The sequence below is a fragment of the Aulonocara stuartgranti genome (genome assembly GCF_965226115.1).
Source record: "Aulonocara stuartgranti genome assembly, chromosome: 13".
Lineage (NCBI taxonomy): Eukaryota > Metazoa > Chordata > Actinopteri > Cichliformes > Cichlidae > Aulonocara > Aulonocara stuartgranti.
Genome location: NC_138949.1, coordinates 35,507,065 through 35,532,722, shown reverse-complemented (window position 1 = coordinate 35,532,722; position 25,658 = coordinate 35,507,065). Strand labels below are relative to the sequence as shown.

Sequence of the window (25,658 nt, the reverse complement as noted above, 5' to 3'; positions counted from 1 at the left end):
ATGATGCATGTTTTTTCTCCACTCAGCTTTTTAACAACAACAAATGCATTTAATCATTAGTTATTATTAATCTCTCTACACAGTGTGTTTTTGTCCTGTATCCTCCCCTCACCCCCAGCTGGCGGCTCAGGGAGTTTTTCCTTCCCACGGTTGCCAAGTGTTGGTTCCTAGGGGGTCATGTGATTGCTGGGATTTTCTGTTATTGTAGGCTCTAAAGCAGCGGTCCCGAACCCCCGGGCCTCGGACCGGTACCGGTCCGTGAGTCGTTTGGTACCGGGCCGCGAGAGTTGAGGCTCAGGTGTGAAATGTTTCGTTTTCAGGGTTTTTATCGGTTTTCAGCGTTATTTTGTTATCGATTTTATCGTTAACTCGGTTTTCCTGGGTCTTTCCACGTGTGTTATGAATAAATCTTCTTTTTTTCGGTACCGGTACTGGTTTTATTTTGTTGTATTTATCCGCGACACCTTAAAGGCCGGTCAGTGAAAATATTGTTGGGCATAAACCGGTCCGTGGTGCGAAAAAGGTTGGAGACTGCTGCTCTAAAGCACCTCCAGGCAATTTTGTGCTTTGGTTCTATGACATTAAAAGTGAATGGAATTGAAATAAATTGAAAAAACTGAAGAAGTGCAACTTAATCACAGCGCTCAACTTGACGTTACGTAGATTGAAGTGGTTTGGCAAGACGCCACATGAACATATCCAGACTCAGGAAACCCCTGCTCTGAGTTTAACGAGGGATCGTTTTACCTGTCCTGTAACACAGATGCTGGAGCAAGGCCAGCATGGTGGCCATCAGAAGATCATGTTTCACCTTCACTGCTGCTGTTTCTATACCGTGATGAATTCTGAATGAGCCATTCCTCTTCAGATGATCAGTTAGACAGCTGGGTCCAAGGCTGGCGTTTTAAATATTGTTTTATTTACTGCCACCTAAAGGCTTGTGGTGCGTACCCCTCAATAACAGAGATAGATTGATCATATTTAAAATCAAAGCATTAATTAATGGTAGGATTTCTTTGGACTTCAGGGGCGATCGTGGCTCAAGAGTTGGACTTTCGTCTTGTAATTGGAAGGTTGCCGGTTCGAGCCCCGGCTCGGACAGTCTCGGTCATTGTGTCCTTGGGCGAGACACTTCACCCTTTGCCTACTGGTGGTGGTCAGAGGGCCCGGTGGCGCCAGTGTCCGGCAGCCTCGCCTCTTTCAGTGCGCCCCAGGGTGGCTGTGGCTACAATGTAGCTGCCATCACCAGTGTGTGAATGTGTGGATGACTGGATGTGTAAAGCGCGATACAAATACAGACCATTTACCGTTTGAGTGATTATGTTGAAATGTGCTTCAGACATGCAGATGGTTGGGAGGAAGTATTAATTGAGGTTAACTGAGGAACATCAATCAGAGAGAAAAAAGTCTAAATAAATATGAATAGTTTTGAAGTTGTACTTAATGATACGTCTGTGGGACAGGTAGGAATAATTAAAAATTTTATTTGTAAAGAAATTCAAGGAGTCATTACGAGTTAATGTTATAGAAATATTTGGCTAGTGCTCTGACTCTTCGCCAGCCTGAAAAGCAACCGGGGGCTGTTGTTTTTGTCTTCAGTGAGTGATGAATAGTGGGACGTACTAGCTTAACCGAGGGCGAAATACAGATACTGAATACTGGACAGAATGTAGGCTTTCTGTCATCTCCTAAGACCTGAGTTTAAAGACAGGACGATGTAATGAGAGAAAATATGTTGGTGGTCTGCACATGAAAAACACAGATACCCCTTCAACAACCCAGCACACTTACAAAAACCTCCCCGACCTTCTTCTAATTGGACTAAGGGTGAAGGGAGAGAATGGATGGGGGCCTCCAGAATGGGGTTGAGAGGCATAGGAGGCATAAATGTAACCTTTATTTTTTCCTCTGGAGAGATTCCCAAGACACAGTGGGAAGGATTGGTTTCTTTGGCTCTGCGAACAAAAAGCCTCAGTTTTACATGTCTGGTGTTATTGTTCTGCAGAAACAAGCAGGGCTGAACTCAGAAGAGAACAAACAAACTAAGAGTTCTCAGAGTCGTCTGACAAACCGCCACTGTGTGCTGCTATGTTAACGTTAAATTATAAAACACGACCGTTATATTATTATGAGTCTTCATTGCTATCGACAGTTGTCGAGGTTCAAGACGTTTTAGCCGTGTTTTCACTAACAGAGAGCGAGACCAATGATTACAAGAGGTCTTTGGAAGTTTTCCTTTTATTTCTAATATTCATTTATGCAAATGTGTTAAATGACTAAAAACACGATTCTATGCAAATTTTGTTTTCTTCAAATTTACTGAAAATAACTTGAAATTAGACTGAGAGAAACTTTTAGGAGGAGTTTGTTAAAGTGTGTTTGGAGGACTGGGTGAACGCTGCAGCTCTCCCGTCCAGCCGACTCATTAGTTGGTGGAGCAGGTGAAAAACAGGATACTGGCTGCTAGCCCTAAAGGTTATTGTTTCGAGTTCACAGGAAAACAAAAGGGCGAACCAGATGTGGAAACGAACGCTCTAGTCAACTGTTTCCTTTTGTTGTGTAGATTTTAGTCAGAAAATACAGAAACTCACATTTGTGAAAAGTGAAACGAATGTCTGAACTGAACTGGCACCATTATCCCGGAGAGAACCCACAGGGAGAACGTAGGAGCCGGGGCAGCATGGTGGGACGGTGGTTAGCACTGCTGCCTCGCAGCAAGAAGATCCTGCCTCCGCCGTCTGCTCCGGCCTTTGTTGATTTCATTGTTTTAGAGTTTGGAAAAAGGAAAAAAGGCAGTTTTTTCTACTGTTTCTGATATCTTTTGTACAAAATTAATAAAACGTTTGCTTATATAAATAGCTGTACAGCCCTAATAAAATTACACTGTCACTGCAACACGTTAGTCCACTGTGTTGCTTCATAGCTTTTGTTCCCTCCAGTCAAATGATGAGTGGGAACAACATCAGCAAGCATCACATCAGGCGCGTGTAGAGGAGGTATGACAGTCATGAGATTTATCATAACTTAATTTATAGCAACATGTATGGAAGAAAAAAACACACTTGTCTTTGTCTGCAGCCGTATACATAATATATATCAACATTTGAACCACACGTTTCACAAATTTCAAGATATTTCACAACAACAGCACCAAAGACCTTTTGATTGAATCCTCAACCCTGCTAATACATTCATTCATTCATTATTTTCCAGATATACTAATAATCTATTAATTACAGAAGTAAATAATTTACAATAAAATAACAACTTTAAGGTACATTTTGCATTTCCAGTACTTGAGTACTACAATAATTTCATTCAGTCTCCACAAGAATCATCGGCCTTAATCTTTTCTGAAGGCTGTGGATTTAAGAAATTTTGCACAGGAAAGGTTGTCTTAATGACTGAAAAAGCTGTTACCTTGTAGCGTTTAACAAAGCAAACAGTTTCAGCTGAAAAGCCTTTTCTCCCTTTCAGTAGCTCGTACCTGTGCTCAGCTCCAACACGCAACAGAAACTGTACACCAGAACCTGGAGAACTCGTAGTGGAATTACAGTCACACACACACTTATATATATGTGTGTGTGTGTGTGTGTGAACAGCTCTCATGCTGTATGACGACATTGTTCGGGATTCTGTTTTGGTTCAAAGATAATACAGATTTACAAAAGATGCTCTTATGACACATCTGCATCTCTGATCGCCTGGGTTTCACTCTGGCCTGTAATCGCACACTCGACCCCTTCTTTAATTCTATTTCAGGAAATTGGCCTTGCTAAGGTAAAATTTTAAAAGCGCTGAATTATCAGGATGACACAAACTGCTGCTCAGGTGTTTGACGTCTCATGTTGTTTGTCTATATCTACTCACTGCTCTGACACGCACCTACCCATCACAATCAAAGAACACAGTTCAACAACATCACCATAACTTTACAGTTCTCGTCACCAGTCTTCAGCGCCCTGCCGTAGCCTGTATGCACCACAGTAGCAGCTGTATTCTCTACGCGCTTCAGTATATAGTTGGTTTTTGGACTAAATATTTGTTTATTAACAGAAAGACATCTGTTAGTACTCTCCCAGTGTATATCTCTCTAATTCTCTTTTATAAAGTCCTTTATGAACTTCTTGTGCAAAATCTCCCCACTGCCACCTTTTCTTTGTTAAGACGAGCTTATGTTTGCTTCCTTGTACAAGGCGCCAGATGCGCAACTGGAATACATGAACTGCTACAAAACATGACACAGACACATGAAGAGACAGCTCGAAACCAGAAAATGACAATAACAGCCAAGGAAAATAACCGGCACGTGTCCTGAGGAAACAGGACTCCGTCTATGTAAAAACATTATTCCAGGATTTTCTTGTCCATGGATTCTTTGCCATTGGTCCGCGAGTAAGGCTCAAAGGCAGAGGAACTCAGGTAGCGAGCAGAAAGTTCCTGCAGGTTTCCAGCCAGGGAGCCCGCCATGGAGAGGGGGTTGGAGGAAATGCGGGTGGCGACGCCACTGAGTAAGGAGGGCATAGGGAAGCTGAAAAGGCTGTGAGCTGCCGGTGAGCTTTGCAAGCTTGCCACTGTCCCTGAGCTGGTGACGGCGGGTAGCGGGGGGCTGCCGCCTGCTGTGCCGGTGCTTCCTCCGCTACTGCTGCTGCTACTGCTGCCGTTGCTGGCCATGGCCATGGAGGGCGGCCGCAGGGCAGAGCCCAGAGTGCCGCCGCCGCAATGAGGCAGGAGGCCCGGCAGGCCGGGAGGCGTCAGCAGCCGGCCCTGCTCCAGCAGTCTGAGGACACTGCAGGTGGCTGCTGTTTCTGAAACTACCGAACGCAGCTCAGAGTCCTTCCCCTGGTCCTTCTTCTGCTTAGTACGGCGGTTCTGGAACCAGACTTTCACCTAGATTCAAACACAAAAGAGAGAGCCTTCTGAGAAATAATAATCATATGCAGTTCCTCTGTGGCTGTGCTATACGTAGAGCGCATGCTCACAGATCCAAATCCTGTGCATGAATATATAAATATTGTGTGCTGGTATAAAATGAAAGAAAGACTAATATTCACTGATATCTGCTGTGTGAAGTCTAAAACAGCTCGTCTGCACAGAGTACAGCGGCAGCTGCCTTCCCTTCCCCCGTGCAGATGCAGCGTTACAGCCGTGCTAAAGTGTAACAGCCATATAAGTGCAGACATTTTAATAAGCACAGACAATGACCACAAAATACAGTGACTCCATTCAGTCATGCAGACTAACCGACAGGTGATTCAGTCAAACGTGGCACAAACCACACACGACCCAACAGAGCCATCGGTGAACAAAAACATGGGAATCTGCCCATTATGTTTGACTGCTGCGCTGCGATGTTATTTATTGGAAAATAAATGACCCACAAAGATTAATAACCAGCTGCTCAATTCTGAACGTGACTCGTCAGCATTTGTGTTCTTTAAAATAGCCTCCTATTAACATTAAGAGCTTAAAATCTCAACATATTTCTATGGAAACAAAAGCCTGAATACCACATTCACAGTAAACCTGCTCCATACTTGTTTCTCTGTATCTTCACTCAGAGTGGGGATAATTAACTGCAATGACTTCAGCGACTTCTTTTATTACCACCACAGGATTCACCGACCCTGGAAATGAAGGCGAAACTTCGCGAAATATCCTCAGACAAATGAAAGAAATCTTAAATGTAATATTTGACAGTGACACTTTTTGCCCCTTAAAAATAATATGTGATGAACAGAAAATGTTCAACTTAATTTGAATTAAATAAATTAGTCATAATAAAATATATTTCTAACATTTTAGAGATTTATTGAAAACTGTGAAAGTGAAATCTGCAGCAGGAAAAATGTATTTCCATGCCTGAGGATATTACTGCTGTAACTGGTTAAACTAGCAAGTATTCCATTTTTAATTCATTTTGATTTATGATCTATTAAATAAAATGTTTATATAATAAATAAATATTTATGTATTTATTTATTTATGTATTTATATTTACCTCACGGTGCTTAATATAGGCTCGCTGTTGTACTTTCACAATAAATTACGCCTTTCGTCCATTTTTATTATATTTACATTTCTTTTATCCATCATTTTATTTAATGTGACATTTTAATAGTTCCGTTTTAATAAGCCGTATAATTTAAAATATGAAATGTAGCCGAAACATGAGACTATTTTAGTAAGGAGCAAAATATACACGTACCAATCATCAGCAAGCGCCCAGCTCAGTCCTGGTGCTACTCCACACGTGAATACTTTCCCTCCTCGCTATAGTCTGTGGGTTAATTCTTTACACAAAGTGAAGAAACGCCACTGCTCTGTCCAATAATCTCCGTCCACAACATAAAGACTGAACAAGGTGGTGTCCTGAGTGGACTCAGTGCAAAGATGTGAAACTGGAGCTTCAAACTGCTGCACACAGCCGAGTCTCATTCCAGAAAACTAAGCATTGATAAGTTCGTTTTCTGTCTGACGTTTATATGAGAAAATGAATAGTTGCGCGTGGGGAACAGTGGTTGTGTTGCTCTAATGAAAATGTAAAACATTTAAAATGTTAACACACAGCTAGGTTAAAATATGCACAGCCGTTGCTGTTAGTTGTGTCTAATTATGACCTCTTGCCGGCCTTTTCTCAAGGTCAAGTTCATTCAGCTGTGGCAAAAACCACATTAACACAAAGTGCAAACTGAGGTCCCGACAGCACCGGTGTTAAAAATCCCAGAGACGAGCCACAGGCGCTGAAACAGGCTGGGATCGCCGGAGTGACTCGCTGTGGAATCTGGTACAAAGAGCAAACACAGTTCACCCACTACATGAACCTGTGCTGACCCCACACGTACAGCATGAAGACAAATCGTGAGCTTTCCTACGGCCAGCACACATCTCAGTCAGACAGTAAACACAGGATTGCTCTATTTGAATTTCATTTTTTATTAGAAGCTCAAATCAAATGTTTTTGGGGTCTCTCTAAAACAGTAAGTTACAACTGCTTAGATATGATTTTTAATGGTTACTGTGGGTTGAAGATTTTTTTCCATGAAGCATGCAAACCAGTGACCAGCATGAAAATCATGTTTCACAATCAAAGTGTAATTATGTGTAAAAATATCTCCTTAAAACACAAAAAAATTCCAACTTAAATAAACAGTAAATGGCCTCTGAGTCATAATTAATGTTATAATTTCATGTGCTTGAAAATGAACTGAAATTAATTTAATTATGTGGTTACATCCACCTTCCTACGTGCTGAAACGCTAACAGGAAAAAGCTGATGGTTCAGTGCATAAAGACACTTTGTTTAAATCCATGGCGGCGTTGCTGGGTGCATACCTGAGTTTCAGAGAGGTTGAGCTGACGGGCCAATTCTGTGCGTTCCCTTCCAACCACATACTGACACCTCTGAAACTCCATCTCTAAACGGTAGAGCTGCTCTGCAGTGAAGGAGGTGCGGGTACGCTTCGGCCGGTCCAAGTCCAAACCTTTGGGCAGGATGATTTCTCTTATGGAGCCTTTAGCATCTGCAACAAGCAGCAAAATAATTCACAGAGGCAACAGGACACAATGAAGACAGATTTGACATCATCTCAGTTATTAATATAATTTGATTTATTATTACTAGAATCATATTTCATAAAGCCACAGGAGTGGAGGTGCATTCGGAGTAACATTGAAGTGTGACGTACTCCAAATGATTTCTTTTCATCAGTGTGACTGTGAAATGCTTTGCAGAAAACTGAACATTTAATTTAAGTTTATAATAAAAAACATTAAATCAAAGTGAGCCTATTTATTTTTCATTCACACGACCCTGCACAAAAGACAAAAGAATAAAACATATCTTTACAGTCTGCTTATGTTTTCTATTATTTCAGATTATGCTGTGAAAAAATGAATAAATAATTGTTGTATAATTTTATTTATAGAGTAAAATATTTTAATTGAAAACCTTAATGTGCTTTTTTACATTTATTAAACAAGTGGTTTTGTGTAGGTATTATATTTATTATTTGTTTTCCAACACTCGTGACAGAAAACACACAGTGACACTCTTAGCTGTTCTCTCATGCATTTAATGCGATGCATCATTTGTTGATGTTAAATAGCAATAATAACAAAGTGTGTGCGTATTTTCCCTCTGATTACTCATCTTTATAACTCTGAAAATATAGGGGATATACCTGGGAAGGCACATTTAAATCTGCTTATTTTAACAGCAAATCCTAAAATCGTTGCAATAATTAATGTTAAAATATTAATTGTCATTGTCTTAAAAAAGCATGTGCATGTAACACAGCAGATAATTCAGTTCTCTTACATTTTTAATCCTGGAGCAATAAAATAAGAAGAAGTGAGTTTATCAAACTATATTTTAAAAAAGAAAAACCTTCTGGTGTTAGGCTTAAAGTTCAGTAAAGTGCTTCCGATCTACAAAGGCTGATGAGCGGTCGGCGTCCTCTTAATGAACTAAACGACCACACTGTGACATTACGGAGCTTGTTTTACAACTTTTTTTCAAGATAATCTCATTTTTCAAATTTGTCAAATGCATCTGAGTGCGACAGACTGATAACAGCTTAGAAATCAAAGGACGAACATTACCTCGAACAAGTATTCTCCGACAGTAGTCTGGGTCTCCTGTGCTCCCTCTGTTCTTGTCACAAGTGTCCACGGTCCCGGAGGGGGCAAAGGAGTCCTGCTGGTCCTTGAGGAAGCTTTTGGTCAGGCTGCCCTGGGAGTCCTTGCCATCTTTCCCCTCCTTTAGTCCATTCTTCAGCACCATCCCTTCAGTCTCTTGGTTGTATCTGACCTCCATGCTCAGTTTATCCTCTTAGAGCCGCCGCTCGTCCACCTCTGATTTTCCTTTGTCAGGTGGGGGGAAAAGGAGATTATGGAGAATGCAGCTCACCAGCCTGTCCGGACACTATGGGTTTTAGTTTCAAAACAGCACCTTTCAGCAGTGCAGAGTCAGCTATCTAATGTTTGGAGAAATACTTCCGCCGCCGCCAGACCAAGGAGTCCTATTATCACTGACCAAACTCCCTTGCCCAATGATCATGGACTTCTCAGTAAATCTCAATAGTAATTCAATGCCCCCCTTTCCTCGTTACACAGCCATCAGGCTGATAGATGATCTCCAAATAATCAGAGCCATGGATGCGCACTGCCTGTTTCAATTGATTACGGTAATTTTGCTGCCTCCACATTTGCGTAACCTCATGAATACACAAAATTGTTTGGGGAAATAGATCAGGTCTTGATAGAGGGGTTTGTTCGTTCCGTCCCCCTCAGTTTGCCTGCTCTCAGTGCAGGGTATCAAGACAAATGATTGGTCTTGTCTCGCAACCAAGCCTCCCGCACACAATCGCAGAGGTACGAGTCGACCGGAGCCCAAAAAAGTTCCCGGACACGTCGTTCTTCCGGTGCCAGAACGCGGCTGGTTATTTTGTCCCACTGACTTTTTACAGCGTACCTTGTTGCTGCAGCCTGTCAGTGAACTTTGATCTCATTTTTCCCGTTGGCTTTCTCTCCAATCAGTGGAATTCTGCAACGTGCAGATCTTGTCACTACGCTGTTGTAGGCAAGAGAAACTGGGAGTGAGCCAGAGAGGGAGACAGAGTGTGAGAGAGATAGCTAACAAAGGGTAATGAAAAAATCCACACATAGCAAAATTTATGAAGGCAATGATGACTTAGCCAGCCGGATCACCACAACAATGCTGGGCTCCTCTTAAATGAGAATTGTGTTTAAGTTTCCTGTGTCATCATGTGATTCGGTCAAAGAGAAAAGCCCAGCGAGGTCCTTCAGTATTCAAATGATTGCACCCTAAAAGCCATCTTCAGCTCTCGCAATCTTAACCTGCATATTTGAAGGAGACAAAAAAGGGGAACAAAACTTGTCATTAGTGCTTCGGCTGCCTACGCTCTCTCTCATGCACGCATACCCCTGAAATGGCCCCTACCTCTCTCCACCACTCGCCTTCCAACCCACTACCCACCCACCCAGCCACCAACTCTTTGCTGTTTTCATTGTCAGTGAAACAATATCTCTGAACACAGCAGTGGCCAGTAATCCAATAAGACCATTGATTAGGCCACAAAGATTCAATTCAAACCAGCGGGCTAGTGCAAGGAACATTCTCTGGCCCTTCTTGTCACCTTAGCTGGCCAGAAGCCCTCTTCAGGCTGCCCCCCTCCCTGAGTGCCATTCATGCCTTTATGGGAAACAGAGAGGAAAAGGAGTGAAAGATGGCAATTATCTAATTGGACTATTAACACACAATTCTGTGAGTGTGGCTGCCCGCAGCAGTCTCAGGGTGGGTTTAGGGCCGCATGTTGGACTAACTTTATTCACACAGTGTTTGGGGGATTCAGTGTGAAATAGGGAAGGATCCATTGTTTGACAAAGGTAAAAGGAGGATGAAAAGGGAGCGACTAAAGGGGACCTGGGTTTTGCAAGCTGGGTTGCAGAACTACAGCCTGGGAAATTGATTGAGGATACATGGTCTTGGCCTCTCAGCTTCATACAATGGCTAAGAGGGGAGTTTTACACATTCTCAAAAATAGCAACTGTTCAGCGTCCAAAAAACCCGAGAAAGCAGGTAACGTATGTAGCACAACACATTGTCCAGTAGTCAGTCAACAAGACTGTATTTTAAATAATGTAAGTAATTAATAATAATTTGCAAACACATTGCAGTTCTGCAAAATCGGAACAATCTGATTTTCATTTGTAGATCTTTTCCTTCCGTCTTTTATTAGTCCAGATCGAGACTTTAAAAGCAACGTAGCACCAGATAATCGTACCCGAGAATTACACCAGCATAAATGTTTCGGTGCTATTACGAGCAGTTTCCAGGTTTAGAGCTGCGTTGTATTTGTTGACAGAATAAACAGTGATTACACTGAATGTGACGTTAAACTTTCCAACTGTTCAAAAAAGGGTTCATCGGGTGGAAGTGGGAGGGGAAATAAAAATATCCATCTCTAAAATTAAAAGAGAGACACTGAGACCCCATCCCAGGGTCTGGGCTCGTGGCGCCCTCTCACTCCACTGGCGTGCACAGGAAGCCACACATTAATTAATGGCTGCAGCGTTCAAGGCCACAGCACATTGAGGAGCAATGACACAACTCACTTTCCTCTGATTGGGCTGGACTAGCTAAAGAAGCCAGCAAACCTCCCCTCCTAGCACTCGAACAGCTAACCCCCTTGCTATCTGTCAACTTTCCTGGCGGCACAACTCATGATGATGAATGATGAACGCGCCTATGCCACGCAACGTCCTGCAGCTCACACACACACACACACTAAATGCCCATTGCTCATCCATAATCAAGATCTGTAGTCTCATTAGCTACACAGAAAGCCACACTTGATATCACTCATTAGTCCTGGACCAATGTATCCCAACGATGGTGAGTTCAGGCTTCATCCCAGTCACATTACCCTCTTTACAAGTTACTACGTCTGATAATCCCGAGATGAAATAGGAGCCCTCTGATGACATGAGGAGTTTCCAGTGGCAACAGCTGAACTGCTCAAGGTCTTTTTTCTTTAAGGGGACATGCGGTGGTCCACCTTCACCTATCCCTAACCCTTCCTCCCACAGTCCAAAGACATGCAGTTAGTGGGGTTAGCTAATTGGTGATCCTAAATTACCCATAGGTGTGAATGGTTGTCTGTCTCTGCGTTAGCCCTGCGACAGATTGGCGACCTGTCCAGGGTGTACCCCGTCTCTTGCCTTATGGCAGCTGGGATGTGCTCGCGCCATTAAAATGTGTGGCTCCAGCCTCACTTTCTTTGGATCACCATAAGCAGGTAACCTTGAAAGGATTGCATTTGCATGCAATCTGCCTGACCAGTAGTTAGTAGACTAGTTAGTAATTAGTCTTTTAGTTAATAATGAGCTCTGTTCTCATTAAATTGCTGGCTGCCTGCACAGTGTCCAAAAAACTATATGTGCTTTACAGATAACTGGGAAACTTCAGACCTGGTCCTGTTAGCAGAAACAGCATCCATCCCATTTTGGATGCTTTTGCATTAATTCGCCTGGACAATATATTTTCTTATACTAAAAATTAGCAAGCTATTCTGTCCAACTGCACCTCAGCCTCCCATCTTCTTGTTAGTGCTACGTCTCCAAACCATACATCATAGCAGGTCTCTTACAATCTTGTAAACCTTCCCTTTCACTCTTGTTGGTATCCTTTTGTTACAAATCGCCCATCATCGACACTCATCTCCACCCCCTTGATCCTGCCCGTCACCTGTCTCATGCACCGTGCGTTGCTTTGGATAGTTGACCCCAGATATTTAAACTCATCCACCTTCACTTCACCACCTTCATTTTACCTTTATTACCTGTTGACTATCACTAGTCCCTAAAAAATGCTTCGCATCAGTAGGATATTAAACTTAAATTACTGACTGCAGCCCCCTTACCAGGGTCTGCCTTAACCCCTCTGCATGGGACATGACATGTGCCAAGTAGTAAACAAAATCAAATTTACAGGGTTTGATTTTCAAATTGGCGTGCAGAAGCTTTGCACATACCTTGTCCAACCAGACCAGGTGCTGCTGAAATGTGCGTCCAAACATAATATCATCAAAGTACATCAAACACAGTGTCCACTGCAAATCTGCAAGTATGAAATCCACCAATCTTTAGAAAGTACATTTTACAGACAGAAATTCAAACATTAAATTCAAACAATCCTTTTTTAAAGCATTTTTGTGATGATCTTCTGGATTAACCTTCTGTTCCTTTGGCCACATCAAGTGTGGACAACCAGCAGGCATATCTCAGGCTTTCAAGTGCATCATTAAAAGGGCATATATATCCTATCTGGTGACATCATTAAGCTTTCCACAACACAGAACCTGAGACCACACGCTTTTCCTGCAGAAACAAGACGGTCAAATAATGCCGCTGTCAAGCATTTGTTTTAAATGATCTGTTACGTCTCCTGGAGGTGGGGACAGTTTGATAGGCAGAAACAGAGACAGAATGTGAAAAAAAAATAGTGTATCCCAGAACCACACGGGGGGACCTGGTGAATGACCTGCAGAGAGCTTATTTTCCACCCTAATTTACGAATAAATTCTTTACAAATCCTACCATGTGGATTCATGGATTTTTTTTTCACATTCTGTCTCTCACAGTTGAAGTGTACCTCTGGTGCAAATTACTGACCTCTGTCATCATTTTAAGTGGGGGAACTTGCACAATCGGTGGCTGACTAAATACTTTTTTGCCCCACTGTAGATTTTCTATCTCATTTTTTAGACTTTGTAACTAATTTAGTGGTGACTTCAGATAAAGTAATCACATCTTAACATCCATGTAAATGCTGAAATTGTCAACCTCAACACTGCGTTTAATCTATTTTTAGACTCACAAGTATTTCTAGCTTTAAAAAAAGTCCAGGGCTTTTGAGAACTCCCCCATTTGAATACACATTTTTTTTAATTTTTTTAACTGCAGAAGTAAATAAATGCAAATTACAACTAGCAATGATTTCTGAATAGCTCATAGTTGAATTTAACAATGAATTTCTTAGTCACAAAAATGAAGAAAATGCCATTTTTATTCAAATTCTATGCTGTATTGAGCAAATGTGACCCGACAACCCTCCAAAATATCAGTAGATTGTGCATATTTTGAGATGGAACGTCTGCCCTTGTAAACATATTTAAATTATTTTTAAGTAGAGATATAGATAGATTGAGATATAATGTGAGTACCATCTGGAATCTACAGAATGGTTTTTGGATTCAACTACTGACTGATATTTTTATTTTTTTATTTGCTTAATCCAGCATGTAATTTCAGATAAGGATTAGTAAACTAACAACTGTAAGCAGAGAAAATCAGACTGAAGGTGTCAGCTGTCCTCACCAGTGCAAGAACTTCTGTTCAACCTTACAATTCAAGAAAAGAAGGCCATCCCATCCCGAGTAAATACTAAAAGATGGTGCGTAACAAGTACAGCAAGCTGTCCATACCTGAGGCCTTGGAAGCTGCCAAGTAAAGACTCACAGCCTTGGCCAGCCGCTTGAAGAGGTTCACCAGAGACATCGAAGGTAGGAGAATAAACCAGCTGTTCTCCACTGAACCAGCCAAGGTGTACTCTCAGTGGCAAGGGAACAATAAGAGAACAGCACTACCAAGGCTGGAGACGGAGCAATACTGGAAGAGCATATGGGAGAAGGACGCAACCCATAACGGCAATGCTCAGTGGCACAGCAACCTCCCCAAACAGGGTCCAGTAACCATGACAGTGGCAGACATCCAAGAAAGGGTCTCCAATATGAAGAGTTGGACAGCACCAGGCCCTAACATGGTTCACTCCTACTGGGTAAAGAAGCTGACTGCACTCCACGAGCGTCTGGCAGCACAAATGAACCAGCTGCTAGTTGACGAGAGACACCCGGAACGGCTAACCGAAGGCAGTCCTGATCCTCAAGGATCCCAAGAAAGGACCGGTACCATCAAACTACCGGCAAATAACTTGCTTCAGCACCACATGGAAGCTCCTGTCGGGCATCATAGCAGCTAAGATGAACAGGCACATGGTTCAATAAATGAGCAGGGTACAGAAAGGAATTTGCAAGAATACCAGTTACTGGTAGACTGGCTACGGATACCGACTACAGAACGGAGCAGTTGTCAGCCACCTCCTCTACATGGATGACATCAAGCTGTATGCCAAGAGTGAACGAGACATCGATTCACTGATCCACACTACCAGGCTATACAGCAATGACATTGGAGTGTTGTTCAGGCTGGAGAAGTGTAGTCGGATGATAAGAAAGAGAGGGAAGGTAGTCAGAACTGAGGGGATCGAACTACCAGAAGGCAGACATAGAGGACAGCTACAAGTACCTGTGGATCCCAGAGGGCAATGGGAACCATGAAGAGGTGCCAGGGACGAACAGACACCAGCCACTCCCACCCGAGGAGTAGGTACAGTTGGAGGAGTGAGCTGGTTCACGGCCTCCCTCGCCCTAGGAGACAGTACAGACACCAGCAATGGCTGGGCAGCTGCTGTCCCCACCTAACAAGCTGGTACGGGTGCAGGGGAAGACTGGACCAGAGCTGCCCTGGGAACAAGAACACAGTGAGGCAGAGGAGCAGGTTCAGAAAAAACATTCTCAAAAGCATGAATATTAACATAGGCAGTGTCTGAATAAGCTGCATTGGGGGCAACACAGTCTGGGGGTGAAGCAACACTTGAAACACTCCTTGGTTTCACAGAATGTTTGGAACTGTTCTTAGAATCTCTTTCTGAATAGCTAGACAGAGTTTTTCAGCCCTGGAGCATGATTCAGAAAGAGTTTCAGTCTTGGAGCATGATTCAGAAAGAGTTTCAGCTTTGGAGCATGATTCAGACAGAGTTTCAGTCTTGGAGCATGATTCAGAAAGAGTTTCAGCCCTGGAGCATGATTCAGACAGAGTTTCAGTCTTGGAGCATGATTCAGACAGAGTTTCAGTCTTGGAGCATGATTCAGAAAGAGTTTCAGCCCTGGAGCATGATTCAGACAGAGTTTCAGTCTTGGAGCATGATTCAGAAAGAGTTTCAGTCTTGGAGCATGATTCAGAAAGAGTTTCAGCTTTGGAGCATGATTTAGACAGAGTTTCAGTCTTGGAGCATGATTCAGAAAGAGTTTCAGTCTTGGAGCATGATTCAGACAGAGTTTCAGTCTGGGAGCATGATTCAGACAGAGTTTCAGCTTTGGAGCATGATTCAGACAGAGTTTCAGTCTTGGAGCATGATTCAGACAGAGTTTCAGCTTTGGAGCATGATTCAGACAGAGTTTCAGCTTTGGAGCATGATTCAGACAGAGTTTCAGTCTTGGAGCATGATTCAGAAAGAGTTTCAGCCTTGGAGCATGATTCAGACAGAGTTTCAGCTTTGGAGCATGATTCAGAAAGAGTTTCAGCCTTGGAGCATGATTCAGAAAGAGTTTCAGCCTTGGAGCATGATTCAGACAGAGTTTCAGCTTTGGAGCATGATTCAGACAGAGTTTCAGCTTTGGAGCATGATTCAGACAGAGTTTCAGTCTTGGAGCATGATTCAGAAAGAGTTTCAGCCTTGGAGCATGATTCAGACAGAGTTTCAGCTTTGCAGCATGATTCAGAAAGATTTTCAGTCTTGGAGCATGATTCAGACAGAGTTTCAGCTTTGGAGCATGATTCAGACAGAGTTTCAGTCTTGGAGCATGATTCAGAAAGAGTTTCAGCCCTGGAGCATGATTCAGACAGAGTTTCAGCCTTGGAGCATCATTCAGACAGAGTTTCAGTCTTGGAGCATGATTCAGAAAGAGTTTCAGCTTTGGAGCATGATTCAGACAGAGTTTCAGTCTTGGAGCATGATTCAGAAAGAGTTTCAGCCCTGGAGCATGATTCAGACAGAGTTTCAGCCTTGGAGCATCATTCAGACAGAGTTTCAGTCTTGGAGCATGATTCAGAAAGAGTTTCAGCTTTGGAGCATGATTCAGACAGAGTTTCAGCCTTGGAGCATGATTCAGAAAGAGTTTCAGTCTTGGAGCATGATTCAGACAGAGTTTCAGTCTGGGAGCATGATTCAGACAGAGTTTCAGTCTTGGAGCATGATTCAGACAGAGTTTCAGTCTGGGAGCATGATTCAGACAGAGTTTCAGCTTTGGAGCATGATTCAGACAGAGTTTCAGCTTTGGAGCATGATTCAGACAGAGTTTCAGTCTTGGAGCATGATTCAGAAAGAGTTTCAGCCCTGGAGCATGATTCAGAAAGAGTTTCAGCCTTGGAGCATGATTCAGAAAGAGTTTCAGCTTTGGAGCATGATTCAGACAGAGTTTCAGCTTTGGGGCATGATTCAGACAGAGTTTCAGCCTTGGAGCATGATTCAGACAGAGTTTCAGCTTTGCAGCATGATTCAGAAAGATTTTCAGTCTTGGAGCATGATTCAGACAGAGTTTCAGCTTTGGAGCATGATTCAGACAGAGTTTCAGTCTTGGAGCATGATTCAGAAAGAGTTTCAGCCCTGGAGCATGATTCAGACAGAGTTTCAGCCTTGGAGCATCATTCAGACAGAGTTTCAGTCTTGGAGCATGATTCAGAAAGAGTTTCAGCTTTGGAGCATGATTCAGACAGAGTTTCAGTCTTGGAGCATGATTCAGAAAGAGTTTCAGCCCTGGAGCATGATTCAGACAGAGTTTCAGCCTTGGAGCATCATTCAGACAGAGTTTCAGTCTTGGAGCATGATTCAGAAAGAGTTTCAGCTTTGGAGCATGATTCAGACAGAGTTTCAGCCTTGGAGCATGATTCAGAAAGAGTTTCAGTCTTGGAGCATGATTCAGACAGAGTTTCAGTCTGGGAGCATGATTCAGACAGAGTTTCAGTCTTGGAGCATGATTCAGACAGAGTTTCAGTCTGGGAGCATGATTCAGACAGAGTTTCAGTCTTGGAGCATGATTCAGACAGAGTTTCAGTCTGGGAGCATGATTCAGACAGAGTTTCAGCTTTGGAGCATGATTCAGACAGAGTTTCAGCTTTGGAGCATGATTCAGACAGAGTTTCAGTCTTGGAGCATGATTCAGAAAGAGTTTCAGCCCTGGAGCATGATTCAGAAAGAGTTTCAGCCTTGGAGCATGATTCAGAAAGAGTTTCAGCTTTGGAGCATGATTCAGACAGAGTTTCAGCTTTGGGGCATGATTCAGACAGAGTTTCAGCCTTGGAGCATGATTCAGACAGATTTTCAGTCTTGGAGCATGATTCAGACAGAGTTTCAGCTTTGGAGCATGATTCAGACAGAGTTTCAGTCTTGGAGCATGATTCAGAAAGAGTTTCAGCCCTGGAGCATGATTCAGACAGAGTTTCAGCCTTGGAGCATGATTCAGACAGAGTTTCAGTCTTGGAGCATGATTCAGAAAGAGTTTCAGCCCTGGAGCATGATTCAGACAGAGTTTCAGTCTTGGAGCATGATTCAGAAAGAGTTTCAGCTTTGGAGCATGATTCAGACAGAGTTTCAGTCTTGGAGCATGATTCAGAAAGAGTTTCAGCCCTGGAGCATGATTCAGAAAGAGTTTCAGTCTTGGAGCATGATTCAGACAGAGTTTCAGTCTGGGAGCATGATTCAGACAGAGTTTCAGCTTTGGAGCATGATTCAGACAGAGTTTCAGCTTTGGAGCATGATTCAGACAGAGTTTCAGCCCTGGAGCATGATTCAGAAAGAGTTTCAGTCTTGGAGCATGATTCAGAAAGAGTTTCAGCCCTGGAGCATGATTCAGACAGAGTTTCAGCCCTGGAGCATGATTCAGAAAGAGTTTCAGTCTTGGAGCATGATTCAGAAAGAGTTTCAGCCCTGGAGCATGATTCAGACAGAGTTTCAGTCTTGGAGCATGATTCAGAAAGAGTTTCAGCTTTGGAGCATGATTCAGACAGAGTTTCAGTCTTGGAGCATGATTCAGAAAGAGTTTCAGCCCTGGAGCATGATTCAGAAAGAGTTTCAGTCTTGGAGCATGATTCAGACAGAGTTTCAGTCTGGGAGCATGATTCAGACAGAGTTTCAGCTTTGGAGCATGATTCAGACAGAGTTTCAGCTTTGGAGCATGATTCAGACAGAGTTTCAGCCCTGGAGCATGATTCAGACAGAGTTTCAGTCTTGGAGCATGATTCAGAAAGAGTTTCAGCCCTGGAGCATGATTCAGAAAGAGTTTCAGCCTTGGAGCATGATTCAGAAAGAGTTTCAGCTTTGGAGCATGATTCAGACAGAGTTTCAGCTTTGGGGCATGATTCAGACAGAGTTTCAGCCTTGGAGCATGATTCAGACAGAGTTTCAGTCTGGGAGCATGATTCAGAAAGAGTTTCAGCCTTGGAGCATGATTCAGAAAGAGTTTCAGCTTTGGAGCATGATTCAGACAGAGTTTCAGTCTTGGAGCATGATTCAGAAAGAGTTTCAGCTTTGGAGCACGATTCAGACAGAGTTTCAGTCTTGGAGCATGATTCAGAAAGAGTTTCAGCTTTGGAGCATGATTCAGACAGAGTTTCAGTCTTGGATCATGATTCAGACAGAGTTTCAGCTTTGGAGCATGATTCAGACAGAGTTTCAGTCTTGGAGCATGATTCAGACAGAGTTTCAGCCTTGGAGCATGATTCAGACAGAGTTTCAGCCCTGGAGCATGATTCAGACAGAGTTTCAGTCTTGGAGCATGATTCAGAAAGAGTTTCAGCCTTGGAGCATGATTCAGACAGAGTTTCAGTCTTGGAGCATGATTCAGAAAGAGTTTCAGCTTTGGAGCATGATTCAGACAGAGTTTCAGTCTTGGAGCATGATTCAGAAAGAGTTTCTGTCTTGGAGCATGATTCAGACAGAGTTTCAGTCTGGGAGCATGATTCAGACAGAGTTTCAGCTTTGGAGCATGATTCAGACAGAGTTTCAGTCTTGGAGCATGATTCAGACAGAGTTTCAGTCTTGGAGCATGATTCAGACAGAGTTTCAGCTTTGGAGCATGATTCAGACAGAGTTTCAGCTTTGGAGCATGATTCAGACAGAGTTTCAGTCTTGGAGCATGATTCAGAAAGAGTTTCAGCCCTGGAGCATGATTCAGAAAGAGTTTCAGCCTTGGAGCATGATTCAGACAGAGTTTCAGTCTTGGAGCATGATTCAGACAGAGTTTCAGCTTTGGAGCATGATTCAGACAGAGTTTCAGCTTTGGAGCATGATTCAGACAGAGTTTCAGCCCTGGAGCATGATTCAGAAAGAGTTTCAGTCTTGGAGCATGATTCAGAAAGAGTTTCAGCTTTGGAGCACGATTCAGACAGAGTTTCAGTCTTGGAGCATGATTCAGAAAGAGTTTCAGCTTTGGAGCATGATTCAGACAGAGTTTCAGTCTGGGAGCATGATTCAGACAGAGTTTCAGTCTTGGATCATGATTCAGACAGAGTTTCAGCTTTGGAGCATGATTCAGACAGAGTTTCAGTCTTGGAGCATGATTCAGAAAGAGTTTCTGTCTTGGAGCATGATTCAGACAGAGTTTCAGTCTGGGAGCATGATTCAGACAGAGTTTCAGCTTTGGAGCATGATTCAGACAGAGTTTCAGTCTTGGAGCATGATTCAGACAGAGTTTCAGTCTTGGAGCATGATTCAGACAGAGTTTCAGCTTTGGAGCATGATTCAGACAGAGTTTCAGCTTTGGAGCATGATTCAGACAGAGTTTCAGTCTTGGAGCATGATTCAGAAAGAGTTTCAGCCCTGGAGCATGATTCAGAAAGAGTTTCAGCCTTGGAGCATGATTCAGACAGAGTTTCAGTCTTGGAGCATGATTCAGACAGAGTTTCAGTCTTGGAGCATGATTCAGACAGAGTTTCAGCTTTGGAGCATGATTCAGACAGAGTTTCAGCTTTGGAGCATGATTCAGACAGAGTTTCAGCCCTGGAGCATGATTCAGAAAGAGTTTCAGTCTTGGAGCATGATTCAGAAAGAGTTTCAGCTTTGGAGCACGATTCAGACAGAGTTTCAGTCTTGGAGCATGATTCAGAAAGAGTTTCAGCTTTGGAGCATGATTCAGACAGAGTTTCAGTCTGGGAGCATGATTCAGACAGAGTTTCAGTCTTGGATCATGATTCAGACAGAGTTTCAGCTTTGGAGCATGATTCAGACAGAGTTTCAGTCTTGGAGCATGATTCAGACAGAGTTTCAGTCTGGGAGCATGATTCAGACCGAGTTTCAGTCTGGGAGCATGATTCAGACAGAGTTTCAGCCTTGGATCATGATTCAGACAGAGTTTCAGTCTTGGAGCATGATTCAGAAAGAGTTTCAGCTTTGGAGCATGATTCAGACAGAGTTTCAGTCTTGGAGCATGATTCAGACAGAGTTTCAGTCTTGGAGCATGATTCAGACACAGTTTCAGTCTTGGAGCATGATTCAGACAGAGTTTCAGTCTTGGAGCATGATTCAGACAGAGTTTCAGTCTGGGAGCATGATTCAGACAGAGTTTCAGCTTTGGAGCATGATTCAGACAGAGTTTCAGTCTGGGAGCATGATTCAGACAGAGTTTCAGTCTTGGAGCATGATTCAGACAGAGTTTCAGTCTTGGAGCATGATTCAGAAAGAGTTTCAGCTTTGGAGCATGATTCAGACAGAGTTTCAGTCTTGGAGCATGATTCAGAAAGAGTTTCAGCTTTGGAGCATGATTCAGACAGAGTTTCAGTCTTGGAGCATGATTCAGACAGAGTTTCAGTCTTGGAGCATGATTCAGACACAGTTTCAGTCTTGGAGCATGATTCAGAAAGAGTTTCAGCTTTGGAGCCAGATTCAGACAGAGTTTCAGCCTTGGAGCATGATTCAGACAGAGTTTCAGCCTTGGAATGAGTCAGGTTGCCTCATGGAAAACACTCTTAACATCATTGTCATCCCATTATTATTATTATCATTTTAAGAAACATTACTTAAAAGTTCATAGTCAGTTTCAGTGAAATAATTCTCAGTGTGTTCATAAGTTGATTCCAAGTCACACATTGAAACAGTTTGAAAATTCGGTTCAACGGTCGAACACAGAATGAGCGATACACAGGGAAGCAGGGTAATTGAGCAGAGGAACCAAACTGTGGAAGGTGTCTCCTGTGGCTTAATAACTGCCTTTCTGCTAGCTGACCCATTAACAGTTCGTTTGCCCAAGAGCGTCTTGGCAGGACTATTCTTAGTCTGAGCTACTTTATAAACATGAACAGTCTTTTCATAGCCGGGCCCATAAACTGGAAAATCAGTATTTGTTTTAATCTCCTCTATAGAAAAAACGTGCGGCGCAAAAACACAGTCATTTGATTCAAGCTGTTGTAAGGCGCAGTGGCGATGCGGACACCACCTCCTGGAAGTCATAGAGTGATGGAGGCAGGCACCACCATGGCTGAGGTGAATATGGTGCTGGAAGCAGCCGCTGGTTGACACTGAGGACTGCTACTTTACTGTGGTGGTTCTCCAGATGCTGCAAACAGAACATGAAAGACAAAACAGAGGTGCGTACACAAACAAACACAATTTTGCTGTGATGTGTGTGTGTTTGTGTTCCTGTCTAGCTATCTTTGTGAGGACTGAAATCTGCATTCTACTCTACTTGTGATTACCAACAGTCACTTGTGAGGACACACACACACACGGTCCTCACAAGTTTGAAAATCTGGTTTTAGTGTCAGGGTTACAAATAGGTTATGGTTGGGTAACGGTATAACTATATCAAGTAAAATAAAATAACATGTCAGTGCAGAGGACTATAAAAAGTGACATAGTATTTTGTAATGAACAGAAAGAATACAGGGTATGATGGGGGGATGAAACAAACATTCAGTAACATACTGTTGAGTAATGTTGCTGAATGAGAACAGAATAACACTGATATTGATATTAGAAGAATCTCCTACAGAGCGAGGTTGTACAGTCTCATGGCCACAGGTGGGAAGGATTTCCTGCGACGGTCGGTTCTGCATTTAGGGGAGATGAGTCTTTTGCTGCGTGTGCGCCAATGGTCCATCATGGAGGCGTGCATGGGGTGAGAGGGGTTGTCCATGATACTGAGAAGCTATTTTAATATTCTCCTCTCAGACACCTCCATCAGGTTCTCTAGTCTGACACCCAGGACAGAACCAGCCTTTTTAATCAGTTTGTTCAGCCTGTTGGCATCAGCTGTCTTCACCCCACACAGCAGTGTGCAGCACCAGCTGCGAAGAACACAGCAGAGTGATAAACATGGTCAGCATTTTCCCACAAATGCTGAAGGACCAGACCCGAATCAGTAGGAGAAGCCGACTCTGGCCTTTTTTGAAGACAGCATTGGTGTTCTTGGACCAGTCCAGTTTACAGTCCAAGTGTACCCCCAGGTACCGGTAGTCCTCCAGGATCTCTACATCAGCCCCTCTGATGGGGACAGGGGTAGGAGGAGGAGCCTGCTTCCTAAAGTCCATGATCAGTTCCTTTGTCTTTGTGATGTTAAGTTGTAGATAGTTAAGCTCACACCACTCAACAAAGCTGTCCACCACACTCCTGCACTCCTGCCCGTCCCTGATACAGCCCACAATGGCAGAGTCATCGGAGAGTTTCTGCGGATGACATGACTGAGATTGTACCTGAAGTCAGACGTGTAGAGGGTGAAGAGGAAGGGTGATAGGACCGCCCCCTGCGGCGCCCCCGTGCTGCTCAGGATGTCATCGAGCGGCAGCTCTTCAGTCGGACATGCTGTGGTGGACTTGATAAATAGTCCGTGATCCAAGCTACCAGTGGGGCGTCCACCTGCATTTCTGTGAGCTTCCCCAGCAGTGATGGTCTGATCGTGTTAAAAGAAGTCAAAGAACATGACCTTCCCAGTGCTCCCAACAATGTCCAGGTGAGAATAAGCCTGGTCCAGCAGGTAGATGGTGGCATCCTCCACACTGATATGGGGTTGATAAGCAAACTGCAGGGGGTCCAGCCAAGGCTCCACCAGCAGATGCAGATGTCTCAGGATGAGTCTCTCCAGCGTCTTCATGACATGTGACGTCAGAGCCACTGGCCTGTAGTTACTGGGGGGCGACGGGTTAATCGTTTTGGGGACAGGAACCAGGCAGGATGTCTTCCAGAGTGATGGGACCCTCTGCAGTTTCAGACTCAAGTTAAAGATCTGATGCAGAACTCCAGACAGCTGGGCAGCACAGCACCTGAGGGCACCAGCAGCTTTACTGGATGGGAGTCTGCCCAGTTCCCTTTTGATGTCATCTGCTGAGAGGGAAATGATAGAAAAGCCAAATCCCAGCCCCGAGATAGATTCATCAAACTATGATACTCCCATCACCACAACCACAGTGCTGGAGATATGAGATATCTAATTTCTGCTCTCCACCCAAAGAATGTTGTCCCACAAGAAATGTTAAATACCGTCATAAAAGCTGGGTCTGGCTCTCTGATAACACTTTCTAAATTTGGAAGACTGTTTTCTGCTCTTCTAGATTATGTATAAATAAATAAATAATGCAATGACACATTTAATTTCATCATTGTGATCAATAAAGCCAAGAAATGTACATTTTTTTGTGTGTTGGTCAGATTGTGTTGTGACTTACATTAAGTTTAAACTATACTTAAAATAAACAAGTTATTATTATCATCATCATCATCATCATTATTATTATTATTATTATTATTATTATACAGATATGATAATAATATTAAATTAAAGTCATACTTGACTTCATTAGTTTTAGCTCACTAGTACACTGGACCCCCTTTTGCCTACAGAGCTGCCTTAATTTCCATCCATCCATTATCTTCTGCTTATCCGGGTCTAGGTTAGCAGAGAACCCCTGACCTTATTCTCCCCAGTCACTTCCTCCAACATATCCGAGTGAACACCAATGCATACCCGGGCCAGCTCTCCAGCATCAAACCGCTCCAGTGCGAACTGGAGGCAATCATCTGATGAAGCCAGAAGAACAACATAATCAGACACCAGTCGGCCCATACTCTCGAAGCACCCCCCACAGGAGTTGGTTAATTACCTCAATGAACTCACTCCCAGTGATGGGCGAGTCAACCTCCTTGTCCCAGACTCTGCTTCCTCTACAAAAGTGTGTTTGTGGGATTAAGGCAGTGCTTAAAATATTCCTTCCACTGCCAGAATATGTCCTCAGTGGAAGATATGACTGCTTCTACAAACTGATGGCTTCTTTCACCTTTGGTGTCCACCATCTGGTTTGGGGATTACCACCACGACCTGCACCAACCACGATGAAGCTGCAACTTTTTGTGGCAACCTCAACAATGGAGGTGCAGAACATGGTCCATCCAGACTCAATGTCCTCAGCCTTTCTTGGAACGCTATCAAAGCCTGAGGGGGACTGAAGATATCTCTGGCTTCTGCCAGGCGTTCCCAGTCTACTATACATGTGGGTGCACAATTCTGTCCAGCATCCTCTTCCACCACGTGATCCAACCAGGTGGTGATAAGTGGACACCTCAGCTCCTCTCATCACTGGAGTGGCTGCGCATTTGGGCTTCTTCATGGGGATGTGGTCCAGGACGTCATCGGTACCTGCTACCAATCTCTGTCAGCCTCTGGTGGCGTTGCTGTCCCTCGATTTCAACACACACACACACACACACACACACACACACACACACACACACACACAGACACACAGACACACAGACAGACACACAGACACACAGACACACACACACACACACACACACACAGACACACACACACACACACAGACACACACACAGACACACAGACACACAGACACACACACACACACACACACACAGACACACAGACACACACACACACACACACACACACACAGACACACACACACACGTACAGGGGACACACACACACAGACACACACACACACACACAGACACACAGGGGACACACACACACACACACACACACACACAGACACACACACACACACACAGACAGACACACAGGCAGGGCTCTAGAGTGCGACCAATTTGGTCGCAAATGCGACCAAATTTTTCAGTGGTGCGACTAAAAATAAATATTTGGTCGCACAGGTGCGACCAACTGTTCCGGTAACAAAAAAAAAATCTCTGTAACTCTCTGTGTGGTCAACAACAGACACACATTATGCCCCTATCGTGGACTAAACCAATCAGAGATAGTCAGGGGCGGGAC

At 43.5% G+C, this 25,658-nt stretch overlaps 1 protein-coding gene and 1 long non-coding RNA gene across 3 annotated transcripts in view; one reads left to right on the top strand and one right to left on the bottom strand.

Moving 5' to 3' along the window:
* The window catches only part of LOC309721067, an 81,684-nt gene that overhangs the window by 20,930 nt on the left and 35,096 nt on the right, over window positions 1-25,658 (top strand). The gene's annotated exons all lie outside the window — the stretch shown is intronic.
* Window positions 3,015-23,841, bottom strand: vax1 (ventral anterior homeobox 1). Of its 2 annotated transcripts, none has more exons than XM_082558410.1 (5): window positions 23,107-23,841; window positions 14,890-15,107; window positions 8,605-8,865; window positions 7,336-7,523; window positions 3,015-4,890 (listed from the first exon to the last, which is right to left on the bottom strand). In XM_082558410.1, the coding sequence occupies exons 3-5, from the start codon at window positions 8,816-8,818 to the stop codon at window positions 4,348-4,350; spliced, it is 945 nt and encodes a 314-aa protein (XP_082414536.1). In that variant the 5' UTR covers window positions 8,819-8,865; window positions 14,890-15,107; window positions 23,107-23,841; the 3' UTR covers window positions 3,015-4,347. The 2 variants fall into 2 exon arrangements, with proteins under 2 accessions (XP_082414536.1, XP_082414537.1); XM_082558411.1 differs by lacking the exons at window positions 14,890-15,107; window positions 23,107-23,841 and adding exons at window positions 9,476-9,593; window positions 9,712-9,747.

What these genes read in the sequence shown, in the direction of transcription:
- vax1 (XM_082558410.1), bottom strand. Translation starts at nt 8,818, where the DNA reads ATGGAGGTCAGATACAACCAAGAGACTGAAGGGATGGTGCTGAAGAAT. An exon ending in TCGGAGAATACTTGTTCGAG is followed by an intron (nt 7,524 to 8,604) that starts GTAATGTTCGTC and finishes TGCTTGTTGCAG; the next exon opens with ATGCTAAAGGCTCCATAAGA. An exon ending in TCAACCTCTCTGAAACTCAG is followed by an intron (nt 4,891 to 7,335) that starts GTATGCACCCAG and finishes GTTTGAATCTAG; the next exon opens with GTGAAAGTCTGGTTCCAGAA.